Genomic DNA, 12,936 nt, shown 5'->3' on the forward strand with positions numbered 1-12,936 from the left:
TTTTGGGGGAGGTACAGACTTTTAAATGTGAAAATCTGATGAAAACTATGAACCCTTATACAGATCCTGTCGGTGCCCTGCCTGTATTTCCTCATCCCACTGCAGAACTTACTACAGCTTTGGTAGACAGTACAAGTCCATAGCTTCCTACCTCAAACACCTGAGTATTTATTTGCCTGGAAGAGCCAGCAAAGTTAACATTCCCGCTAGCAATCTGCAACCGATGCAAGATGGGATTCGGTGGCAAAACAGTACAGTTCCTCACCCCCTCAGTGGGGCAATTATGGGGTCTGTTCTATTGTAGTGTTTCTTAAAATTTAGTAACACATACGAATCGCTTGGAGATATCAAAGACACAGATTCTTTCTTGAGTTGGCATTTTAATCAATCTCGCAGGAAATAATGAAGCTGCCAGTCTACAGACCACACTTTGAATAGCATTTTTCTCAGATTGTACCAAATGGGATTCAACTCCAATTGCCCAAAGTACTTTACTAGCTTTCTTCTCACTCCTTTACACTGTTTGGATTTCTGGGATCACCATCTAACCTTCTAGAATTATATACACCCAAATCTTTGCCTCAAGGTCTATTTGGGGGGAAATCCAACCTATGGCAACACTCACCTTAGAAAAATACACACAGAAAAATCTTTAGAAAAAGAGTGGGGACTGTTACTCAGCCATCAAAAAGAATGAAATCTTGCCATTTGCAACAACATGGATGGAACTAGAGGGTATTATGTGAAGTAAAATAAATTAGAAAAAGACAAATATATGATTTCACTCATTTGGAATTTAAGAAACAAAACAGGGATCCCTGGGTGGCGCAGCGGTTTGGCGCCTGCCTTTGGCCCAGGGCGCGATCCTGGAGACCCGGGATCGAATCCCACATCGGGCTCCCGGTGCATGGAGCCTGCTTCTCCCTCTGCCTGTGTCTCTGCCTCTCTCTCTCTCTGTGACTATCATAAAAAAAAAGAAAAGAAAAGAAAAGAAAGAAACAAAACACATGAACATGAAGGAAAAGAAAAATAAAATAACAAAACAGGGATGCCTGAGTGGCTCAGAGGTTGAGCGTCCGCCTTTACCTCAGGGCGTGATCCTGGGGTCCCAGGATCGAGTCCCACATCAGGCTCCCTGCATGGAGCCTACTTCTGCCTGTGTCTCTGCCTCTCTCTGTGTGTCTCTCATGAATAAATAAATAAAATCTTTTTTTTAAATAACATAAAAGCAGAAAGGGAGGCAAACCACAAGAGACCCTTAACTATAGGGAACAAACAAATAGGTGGGGGGATGGAGTAATTGGGTGATGGGCATTAAGGAGGGCACGTGAAGGGCAGCCCCGGTGGCGCAGCGGTTTAGCGCCGCCTGCAGCCCAGGGCGTGATCCTGGAGACCCTGGATAGAGTCCCACATCAGGCTCTCTGCACGGAGCCTGCTTCTCCCTCTACCTGTGTCTCTGACTCTCTTTCTCGCTAGCTCTCTGCATCTCTATGAATAAATAAAATCTTTAAAAAATAAAAAAGGAGGGCACGTGAAGTAATGAGCCCTGAGTGTTACAAATGCAACTGATGAATCACTAAATTCTACCCCTGAAACTAAAAATACACTGTATATTAACTAAATTGAATTTCAAAATAGTAATAAATTAATCTTTCAATTTAAAATTTGCATGTGGGGCAGCCTGGGTGGCTCAGCGGTTTAGTGCTGCCTTCAGCCCAGGGCGTGATCCTGGAGACCGGGGATCTCTGCCTCTCTGCCTCTCTCTCTGTGTCTCTGTCATGAGTAAATTAAAAAATCTAAAAAAAAATAAATATAAAAAATAAAATTTGCATGTGCAGGTTGTCTGGGTGGTTGAGTCAGTTAAGCATACGACTTTTAGTTTCAGCTCAGGTTATGATCTCAGGGTTGTGAAAGCGAGTCACACATTGAGCTCTGCACTCAGTAGAGAATCTGCTTGAGAGTTTTTCTCTCCCTCTCCCTTTGCCCTTCCCCTCACTCACACTCTCTCTCTCTCTCTCAAATAAATCTTTAAAAAAATAAAATTTGTGTGCACTACATTAAAATGTATATAGTATAAGCATTGTAACATTTAGCACAACTACTTTTTGCAAATAATAAACAGTAACTTAAAAGTAACTTAAAAAAAGAGGTGGCACCCTGGCTGGCCCAGTCAGTAGAGTATATGATTATTATTATTTTTTGAATGACTTTTTTTTAAGATTTTAAAAATTCATTTATTCATGAAAGACAGAGAGGGGCGGGGGGGCAGAGACACAGGCAGAGGGAGAAACAGGCTCCATGCAGGGAGCCTGACGTGGGACTTGATCCCGGGACTCCAGGATCATGCCCTGGGCCAAAGGCAGGCGCTAAACCGCTGAGCCACCCAGGGATCCTGAGTGTATGATTCTTGATCTTAGGATTGTGAGTTCAAGCCCCACTTTGGTTGTGGAGATTACTTAAATATAAAATCCTTTAAAAAAAATACAGAAATAGAGTTTTGTGTACAAGTTTAGAGGAAGTATGAATCCCTGAAATGTGTTCAGGTTGTAAAGGAAAATGATGATGGTAAATGTTATGTGGCCCAAGGTCCGTGAAAATTGGATCCATCTATGCAAAGTCTAGCAACTTAGTAAAATCGTTAATGGCCCCTGGAGTTGGCTGAATTCAGCCAGCACTCCTCAGAAGTTATTTTCCCAGATCCTATTAAACCATCTCTTTATTCTTCCTGGTCTGCATCACTCTCATTTTGTGGAACACAGGTAAGTCTGGGACTCTAAAGAAACCACATGCTTGAAATAAAAATAAAAATAAATAAAAATGAAAATAGCACTGGGGATGCCTGGGTGCCTTCGGCTCAGGGCATGATCCCGGAGTCCCGGGATCGAGTCCCACATCAGGCTCCCTGCATGGAGCCTGCTTCTCCCTCTGCCTGTGCCTCTGCCTCTCTCTGTGTCTCTTATGAACAAATAAATAAAATCTTTTTAAAAAATAGGATTGTTGCTCATCCCTAATGGATTGTCATGGTTTTTTCCCCAATTATAGTGCTTTCTGAACACCACTGAAGTGCCCTTGTGACCCCTAGATCTTTTCTTGATGTGTTCACACAGAACTAGGCATACTGTATGCCTGGTTTCTCCCACTTTCTTCTGGATTCTAACATGGCTCTCTACTGTATGTCATCCTTTCAGGAATCTATAAACTGTGACCCACATATTCCTCAGGCTATTCTATTGTCATCTGAGACTTTATGGCATGCTCTAGTTCTGTGATATTTGGGTAATCCCGACCATCCCAATCTCTAGTCAGCTACACAAAGAGAGCTAACACTAGCGTCACCAACATCTACTTCCTAACCACAGCACACAATAGCTTCTTAGCTTTGCCCACATATGGGCCAACACATGTGTTTGTGCACGATTGTCTTTACTCTTGAATAATTATGTCTTTGTATATACCTATGAATATGGTCTCGTGGGTGTGGATGTGGGTGTGGGTGTATAAGCAACCAGAGCTCAGGTTTGGTCTTGAAGTCTGAATAATGAATGCTTAGTACTTGACTTTAATTAGTCTCTGTGCATTGTTAGCTTCAATTTTCATCTGCCCTTAAATATCAGAGGAAGAATGAGTTCATTTCCTTGAAGTTTATTGACTGTTACCGGTGGCAGAGCAAATTCCATAAAAGAACAGGTTCCATACAGAGCAAGTAGAAGGGGAGCTCTGAGCTGGTGAGGAAGGATGCTTGGAGTGGGGACTTGGAGTGAAGACTGGAAAGATAGATATTTCCCTCCTTTTTCCCTCCATTCCCACCAGGATACTGGATTTACAGTAGGGACATCCTGCTTAGCATTCCCTTTCAAATTGAACATGAGAAGAGAAAATTGATACAAAGTAGAGGAGGAAACACCTCACAGCTCCTCTGTTTCTCCATCCAAGGGGATGCCAATATCCACATTGTAATCTACTGGTTCCCCAGAGCTCAGCCAAGGAATAGGGGTTCGATTGAAAGAAGGCCTGTTGGAGAGGCTCTGGTTGTAGAGGACCAAGGGTTCACTCAGTAGGGGCCCCAGGTCAAACTTGGGCATCTGGAAGGTCATGCGTTTGGAGGCCTTCTCATATCCACCATAAGGCATTGCTGTCCTGAAAAGGGGACACATTATTTAATTAAAAACCAGGATAAAAGGAACAGCTTTATCAATAAGATGTTACCCTGTTTTGAGAATGGGGAAGTTTGTGAATTTTAGTTTAAGATTGCTTCTGCCCAGTGCCTGGGTGGCTCAGTCCGCTATGTGGCTGACTCCGGCTCAGGTCATGATCTCAGGGTCCTGGGATTGAACTCAGTGTTTGGCTCTATACTAAGTGGGGAGTCTGCTTCTCCCTATGCCTCTCCCTCTACCCCTCCCCCAGCTCATGCTCTCTCTCTCTCTCTCTCTCTCTAACGGATAAATAAAATCTTAAAAAAAAAAGAAAAAAAGATTGCTTCTGCACTCCTTATTCTTCTTCTCCTTTAGTACTCCATTCCTGGTTTGCTTGTTTCCCCAGAGCTAATAATGAGAAAAGAGGTGTAGTGGGTACTGGATAGAGAGCTTCATGGAGGGTTGTGACTCAGACACTATAGAACCAAGGGTCGTCTGAGACCACCTTAAATTACAATGTAAAGATACCCTCCCCCCCCCACACACACACACAACTCCTACCCCACTTCCAGTGGATAGCCATGGCCTAGTGAGAAGAATTAGCATTGCCTGGAAAATTCAGGATTCTTAGGATCAAATGCAAAATGCTTCTCTAGTGTTTCCTTATTCTGCTTTTTTTTTTTTTCCTTATTCTGCTTTCACATAGATCTCCTATCCACAGTCTAGAGAAGCCAAATTCCAAAAGAATAGATACTTAAGCTTTACTAGAGTATAAAAAAATTGAACAGTAATGGAATCCTACAAGAACAATAACGGAATCCTAACCTTGAAAGAAAGGAACCTCCAGTGTACTTTAAATATCTAATACACTATTCCCCCCCGCTCTTTTTTAAGATTTCTTATTTATTCACTTGAGAGAGACAGAGTGAAAGCACAAACAGTGGAGAAGTGCAGAGGGAGAGGGAAAAGCAGACTCCCCACTAGCACAGGGAACCCAACATGGAGCTCTATCCCAGGACCCCAGGACCATGACCTGAGCAGAGGGCAGACCTTTAACCTACTGAACCACCCAGGTGCCCCTATATTATTCCCATTTTACAGCAAGGCAACCAAGGCTCAGAAGTAGGGTGACTTTCCCTTGCTCAGAACAACTAGTAAGTGGCAGAGTGAACTAAAATCTTGCCTCCCAGCAAACATTTCCTTCATCAGACTGCACTGTTCCTCTGGACTCAAGTGAAAAAAGCAAAGACCTCCAGTTAGGGCTCCCATGTTCCTTCCCTCCCTCCTCAGCTTCCTTCTGGAACATAAGAACTAAAGTCTCCATCCCAGCTGAGGACACTATGCCACATACTGGAATGCATCTGGTTCCTCCTTCATAACCCCTACCTGTTAAAGGACTTATATTGGGGAAGTTCAGGTTTGGCCCCATAGGCCAGTAAGTCGATGCCAAGCTCCACTTTCTGCTGAGAGTCCACCCCCATGGCTCTCTCCCATGGGGAAATATAGGTCTTGAACACAGTGATATGTTTTCCTTCTCCACCCGTCTGGTCTCCTGGCAGCCACAGGAGAGAAAATTAAGTCAATAATAATGGTTAGTAGCCAGTGGAAGTTAGTCTTACAGTCCTCCACTAGGGAAGTTGTTGAGGCCTGAGACCAAAGATATAACATCCTGGTAACTGTGCTAGTTTTGTGGAAAAATGACAGCCTGGGGTCGGATCTGTGACTGAAACTGAAAAGCCAGAAAGGCGACTGAAAGATAAGGCTTCCGGGTGAAACAGACACAACTCAGTTTTCTCCTGGGCCCAGAGAATCCATCTAGGTATCTCCACAGGCCTCCCTTGTTCCCTAAACCCAGCCCAGGCCTCATTCCTGGGAATATCTCTGCTCTAGGGACCAGACACATTACTCTTGGGTAAGGATACTTGCCTGTTCCTGTCTCGCCAACCCCTGCTGTTCCAGCAGCTCCTCCTTTGCCAGTCTGGCCCCCAGGACCACCTGTACCCCCAGATCCAGACCCAGAGCCCTGATGGTGATGCTGGTCAGAGCCATGATGTGTGGCAGAGCCACTTCCCCCGGCCTGGCCTCCACTGCTGCCTTTGCTGTAGGAGAATCCCTGACCAGCTGTGCCCAGCTGTCCCCCAACAGTGGGAAGGAACTTCTGGAAGTGATCCTGAAAAGAAAGGACAAAGTGAAGGAAAGATTAGGCAATGGGTATGGGGAATATACAAAGATGCAGGTGTGCATAGCAAGGAGGAGACGGTCAGAGACAGTGGCTAACCAGAAGACACTGAATCCTCAGAGATTCCACCTCCAATAGGTGGAAGGACAGTGGATAGCCTGGCTGAGAGGAATTAAACCTTCCTTAAGGGAGAGGACGCCCCCTGGCTCAGATTTCCTACAATTACACCTTATGATGGACAACTCATTCTCTACACTTTTCCTTTCCTAACATTACCAAGACAGAGGACCAAGATTTCTGCTCAGCTAAAATGTAAAAGGGTAAGGTGGCTTCCTTTGAAGAGCTAGAGAGACCTCTGTCCTCTCCCCTTCTTTAATCCTGTCTAACAAACAGAACTCTCTTCTTTCTCTTTTTCTTCCTTTTCCTTTCTCCTCTCGGTGTCCATGGAACCAGGACTTCCTGACCATGAAACTGTAGCAGGTAGGGGGAAGGGTGATCAAAAGGGCAACCCTGGATTCAGCCCCAAAGACTAAAAATAACCCCACCAACTCCTTCAGGAGGCTCTCCTAGCCACCCCACCATGTACACCCCTCTGTTCCAACCAGTGTAATCAGACCCAGCCAGGGAGGAGAGCTTTTGGCTTCCTAAAGTTAGATATGACCAGCTCAGCACTTTTGCTCTGCTTCTCACTTAAGGGCCAATGACGGACACTCCTGCCTCTGGCCCCACGTAGGCATCTATTTCCACTTCCCCCTGGCTGCCCAGCAAAGGTGGAGGGGGAAGAAAGGTAATGGAGAAGATCTCCTCCTTCTCAGCTATAACATCTTGTGCCTGGCACCTTTCCAATCCCTACTTCTCTTGGGAAAAGAATCCTCACTAGGGGACATTAGCGGATAGTTTCATGGAGTCCTTAGACAGATTCTTCAAATAAAAGAATGGCTCAAGGAGATGGTTATAGAAAGTCCTTAACTCTTTCTAGGGTTGCCAGATTTATCAAATAAAATCAGAGGACACCAGTTAAATTTGAATCTCAGATATACAACAAATACTTTTTTACTATAATTACACTCCAAATATTGCATGGGACATATTTATATGTAAGAGAGTATTCATCGCATATTTAAAATGAAAATTTAACTGTATCCTGTATTTTTAAAATTGAATTGAATTGAATTGAATTTTTATGTCCCAAATATTTCACGAGACGTACTTTACTAAAAAATTATTTGCGTATATCTCAACTTTAGAATACAGGACTTGGTGTTCTGTGTCTTATCTGGCAAGTCTATCTTTAACACTTATCCATACTGGGAAGGGACTTTCTCCCTGAGGGTGTACCCGCCCGCTTGCTGGCCCTAAGAATTTCAGACCTGGGCTGACTCCCTCTGGAGCTGTTGGGGGTTTAATATATCTTAATAAGCTTATATATATGCAGGGAGGGGAGGTTGGTGATATTTTGGAGATTCAGGGTCTACCAAGAAGCTGCCAGAAGAGGCAGTAGGCTATGAGAGTTGTAAAGTTCTGAACTCACCATTGAGCTGTCGGAGAAGACATCAGGGTGGTTTTCATAAATAAATTTCTCTACCCGCATCTGCCGCAGTTTGAACATCTTGGAGCCCCTATTAGTGAGCAGTGACAGCTCTTCCAACATCACATCCCTTGGGACACTGATCTTCTTGCCCAAGTTCAGGCCTGAGCTCTCCCGTCCACCTTCCAGGGAGGTGGGGAGGAAGAAACAAGAAGAGTAAAGTAGGATTTTCTAGGCTTACAATACAGATGCCATCCACAACTACGTGTGTGAATCCTGCAGGATCACAGAGGGAAGCACAGACTGTCTGTGATATCTGATCAATTGTACCTTGTTTGTGAGAAATTTTTATTTCCTGGGTTTGGAGTTGAAGATAATGCGTGGGAACTGGGGTGCAGAGCGGAAGCAGTGGGGATACTAGAATGGAGAGGGTGAATGAGGTAGAAGGGGCAGAGGCATGGAGTATGGGGCAAAAGGACTGAGGGAACATCATAGATGGAACCATCGGGGGAAACTATAGTGCGGGAGCAAGCCCAATGGCCAACACTGTGTGGAGTTGACCACATCTAAATACATATTTGTCTTAACTCTTTTCCCTTCTCTTCCCCTCAAAGAACTCTGGCTGTAGACAGCCTCTGGGTGTTGGGAGAGCTCTTCACGTGCTTGTACTTCTACCACCCCCACCCCCCACCCCGCCCCCATGAAAACAAATGCCTGAGTATTTTTCCATCTTAAGTGCTCACACAGGTTCCCTAGCTCTGGGGTAAAAAGTAAGGAAGTTAACCATTTATTGAGACTTCGCTGTGTACCAGTCGCCATCATATATATTCTCTTCCTCAAACATACCTCACTGACCTGTGAGTCTTGTTGTCCTGGACCTGCACTGGGTGATATGTCAAGGATACTGTTGTCTCGGATTACAAGGTGAAAAGGGTGGAAGGGTGAGTGGTCAAGTGTTGAATCCTTTCTCTTTCTCCCTGCCCCCACCCCTAGAATTTCTCTGGTCTCTTCACATCTCTTCACCTTAAGACATATGTAATTTTATGATTTTTCTGGGACTCTTGGGCCTAAGATGCTCTTTTTTTTTTTTTTTTTTTCTTTTTTCTAAGATGCTCTTAACAAGAAGTCCCACACTAGGTAGGTGCAAACATGCCATACCTCCAGTGAGTTCCATGATTAGCTTGCTGGATTTCCTCTTCTTGTTGGGGGCTGGGGTTCCTGAGAGCGGCATTGTGGAGGCAGATTCAACCTGGATAGGGTGGGAAGGGGAATATCTACAATAAGGCAATACTTCTTAACCTGGGGTTAAGGGTTTCAGGTTAAGGCCTATTCCCCAAAAGTGAAAACCCATTGCTTTAGGGCTTCTCCTTTCTTGGAAGCAGGGCAGAAAGTACAGATGCACCCTCTGCTGCTACCTTCTACCAACCTCTTTCCTGCTGTTTAAATAGAGCTCATACAAGGATTAGGAACATAGTATGTGTTGGGAGCAATGGGTAAAACAAACAACACACACACAGGGCACTGCACCCAGGTTTCATTGGCTTGGCATGACTTTTAAGTTTTTATTTTCATGGGGCTCTCAGATCAGGGGTGTCATTCCAAACTCTGGTCTTTCTTCAGTCTTCCTCAAACCCCCTCCCAGGGGTGGGGAATGTTCTGCCAGAGTTGAGGAGATTCAGCCAAAAACATTCTCATAGGAAGGAAAGGTCATTGCTCCCCTATTGGGCCAGTTGGAGTGTGGCCTGGGAGGTCCCAGCAGTGTTCCTTGCTCCCTTTCAGTCACTCCTGCCCCAGAACCCAGAACTAGAGTGGAGGGGAGGGCCAGGGGCATTTGAACCCTGATGTGTGTCAATTCAGCAATATTATAGCAGTGCGGAATTGACGGGGGACAGGAATGTAATAATAGAATCTGGCAGTGGAGGGGGACAAGCTGGGAAAAGCTGCAGACTCCAGCTCCTCCTTGACAGAAGTTGGCACTCAGCAAAACACTGTCTTCTACTGAGCCCCGTTTCATAACACGTCTGCAGTTCCACTAACTTAATGGGGCATGCTGAGGCCAGACTCCAGGAACTGCTAAATGGGCATTCACTACACCTCTCTCAGCTCTAACTAGATTACTTTTTCCCCCATCCAGCCTCTCAGACCCCCTTCTTATGATCCCAGTGCTTCCTCCAACATGTCCATTCCCCCCACCCTCCTGGGCCCCTCTCCTTTCAACTCTGTGGCTCCCCCAAACTAGACAGCTGGGGACAAAGCATAGACAGGGGAGGGAGACAACTCTCCCAGGATCGAGGGTCACAATTGCAGACACAGATACAGCAGTCAACAGAGTGGGCTCCAGACCCTCTGGCCATAGAGCTGGAAACTTACCGGCTGCTCAGGCGGTGGTCAGCACTCCCTGGGGTCCAGCAGCTTTGGAGGACTGAGCTGCTGTGACCGGAGAACTCGAGCTGGGCAGGCGTGGGGGCAGCACTGGCAGTGGGGGAGGGAGGGCAGTTATTAATAGAGATGATGAGTACAAGCAGCTCAAATGGCACTGGGGGTACTGAGACCCTGGAACCAAGATCCCGCCCTCCTTGCCCAGAGGCTCAGGAAGGGGACAAATGGCCTTTGGGATTCTCCCACTAAGCTATCTGAGCCAGGGATCAGTGTGCCCAGGGATTCCCCTTTCTTGGCATCTAGAGTCTGAGATCCACAGAAGCCATTCAGGGAGAAATTGAAAACTAAAAGGGAAAGAGGAAGCAAGCAGAAAGTGATGGATAAGAATTCAGAGTGGGAAAGCAAGAACTTGGAGAACATGTCTGGAGAGCCACTCAAAACCAATCCAGGCTGGAGTTGGAGGGACATGTGAGAGCATCTTGGGGGTGAGAGGCCTTAAGGTGCTATGTTTGGGGAAAGGAAGTCTGTTCATAATGGGGCTGCTCATTGAAAATTCCTTGATGTGTTGGTTTTTCCTCTGGGAAAGCCAGATCTTGGCAGAATAAGGGACCAAGTTCACCAAATCTAGTGCTTCCTATGTTGTCAGAGATGATGTGGGGAAGACTTGACCAATTTTTACCTTTTCATTCCCATTTGCTATTGGGGTGCTCAGTTCAGTTTGTTTTGCGGGATAGATTTTGAAGTCTGAGAACTACATACATGCCAGGTCCTTACTTTCTGGGGTTCCCACTTGGGATTTTCTTCAAAGGGAGGACATATCCCATAGGATCTAGATTGTCCCATTCAAACTCTTTCAGAAGATCCCTTGTGCAAGGGCACAAGTTTGAGAGCCTCCTTGAGGGAAGCCTGTTATTTACCCAGGCCTTTCCTCACTAGCTGCATGAACATCCTGGATCCTCTTCCACCCTCTCAGATTCTGTAACCAGCTGCTGCTACACCTCTGTTACAATAACCATCCTGTTGTGGCTACTTTAAGAAGTGACTTTGCAGCTGCCAGAATGCCCCTCTGCCAGCTCTCCACTCTTCCTGACCTTGCCCTTTTCCCATCCTGAAATTTTCAGGGTCAGGCCAGGGTCTGAAAAGTCATCCCACCTCCTTCTAGTTGACCTCTGCCCAGACCAGTTTAGCCTCCAAATCCCTCATTTTTTGTCCTCCTTCTCCATTCCATCCCAACCCAAAGAAGCAATTAGAAGAAAAAATACAAATGGTAAATGGTGATTTTGTCATCACCATCACACTACTCTCAAAAACAAAAACAAACTGAAGTTTTGGTCTCCTATGATTGAGGACCTAAATGAAGAAAATATCCAACTATGCTCAATGGGCCCTTCCTCTGGAATTCTGAGCCTGTGTGCAGAAGCATCAGGGTCCTGGGCCTGGTTATTTGCACAAATATGCCCCCTACTGGAGTAATAGCACTTTCTTTCTCAGAAGTCCTTAATTCAAAAAAAAAAAAAAAAAAAAAAAGTCCTAATTCTATCTAGTCTGCCTCCAATGCCTTCTCTTCTACTTTCTTTTTTTTTTTTTTTGGGGGGGGGGTTTACTGTTTATTTACGACAAATGTTCCCCATCCGTGGTCTTCTCCCTTCAGAAGTTCTTTGAAAAAAAAAATAACTAAAATGAAATAATAAAATAAAATAAAATAAATAAAATAAAATAAAATAAAATAAAATAAAATAAAATAAAATAAAATAAGTTATTTGAAACGATGCCGTCGGCCTTGGCCAGCCGGAGGATGGAGTCATCAGACTCGCCCATCCTGCGAATGGCCCCGCAGATAGCGTAGGTCTTAAACTGCCCGTTGAACCTGCCGGTCACTTGTCAACCTCGGCCACGTTCATCTGGATGGACGCGTGGTCCTTGGCGCCGATGATGCGGTTGCTGGCGGAGCATTTCCGCGGCACGTACAGGTCCACGAACTCGCTGGCGTCGTTCTGCATGTCGAGGGCGCACCTGCTGCTGTCACCACGAGCTCGAGCGCAGAAAGGCTCTACTTTTCTTTTTAAAGACTTTATTTATTTATTCATGAGAGACGAGAGAGAGAGAGAGAGAGAGAGAGAGAGAGAAAGAGGCAGAGACATAGGCAGAGGGAGAAGCAGGCTCCCCTCCGGGAGCCCAATGCGGAACTCAATCCCAGGATCCTGGGATCACAACCTGAGCCAAAAGCAGACGCTCAACCACTGAGCCACCCAGGTGCCCTCTTCTCTTCCATATTAAACTCTCTTCCTGATCCACTCTCTTCCTTCCCTCTCCCATCCCACTTTCACCTTCAGGCATTGCTTTCCTATGGAAATATCATTGCTTCCTCCAGAAAGCTAGGAAATGATGATTATAAAAGTTCAGAGGCCCTTCCCACTCTCCTTGGTTCTGAAATTGAGGCCTTGCCTGGTAAGTATGGAGCAGGAGATGGAGAAGGGGAGAATCTGAATGGAGAACACAGGGAGAGAGAACCAAAGGGAACAGTGGAGGTGGCTAAATCAGAGTAGGACAGAACTGGTAAAGAAGAGCAAAAGGCCAGGCAGTAAAGGGCAAAGGGTGAAAAATAGGGCAGGAATGGAGGAAGAGTTCAGGAATCAGGAGATCGGGGAAATGGGTTAGAGAAGATGGAGGAGAGTCAGGATTTAGGCACACAACTAGAAGAGATGACAGAAACAAGG

At 45.5% G+C, this 12,936-nt stretch overlaps 1 protein-coding gene and 1 pseudogene across 1 annotated transcript; both read right to left on the bottom strand.

The window, feature by feature from the left end:
- Window positions 1–3,626: 3,626 nt before the first annotated feature.
- Window positions 3,627–10,318, bottom strand: MYOZ1 (myozenin 1). The gene is made up of 6 exons (XM_077895035.1): window positions 10,211–10,318; window positions 8,999–9,089; window positions 7,844–8,022; window positions 6,060–6,303; window positions 5,520–5,685; window positions 3,627–4,137 (listed from the first exon to the last, which is right to left on the bottom strand). The coding sequence occupies exons 2-6, from the start codon at window positions 9,069–9,071 to the stop codon at window positions 3,906–3,908; spliced, it is 894 nt and encodes a 297-aa protein (XP_077751161.1). The 5' UTR covers window positions 9,072–9,089; window positions 10,211–10,318; the 3' UTR covers window positions 3,627–3,905.
- On the bottom strand, window positions 10,218–12,284 carry LOC144312028 (small ribosomal subunit protein eS21 pseudogene; annotated as a pseudogene).
- Between the last annotated feature and the right edge of the window lie 652 nt (window positions 12,285–12,936).

This window comes from Canis aureus, chromosome 4 (genome assembly GCF_053574225.1).
Source record: "Canis aureus isolate CA01 chromosome 4, VMU_Caureus_v.1.0, whole genome shotgun sequence".
In the NCBI taxonomy this organism is placed as follows: Eukaryota; Metazoa; Chordata; class Mammalia; order Carnivora; family Canidae; genus Canis; species Canis aureus.

Coding starts and splice junctions, on each gene's coding strand:
- MYOZ1 (XM_077895035.1), bottom strand. CDS start 9,071: ATGCCGCTCTCAGGAACCCCAGCCCCCAACAAGAAGAGGAAATCCAGC. Junction 8,023..8,998: donor AATCATGGAACTCACTGGAG/GTATGGCATGTT, acceptor CCTCCCTGGAAG/GTGGACGGGAGAGCTCAGGC. Junction 6,304..7,843: donor TCTTCTCCGACAGCTCAATG/GTGAGTTCAGAA, acceptor CTTTCTTTTCAG/GATCACTTCCAGAAGTTCCT.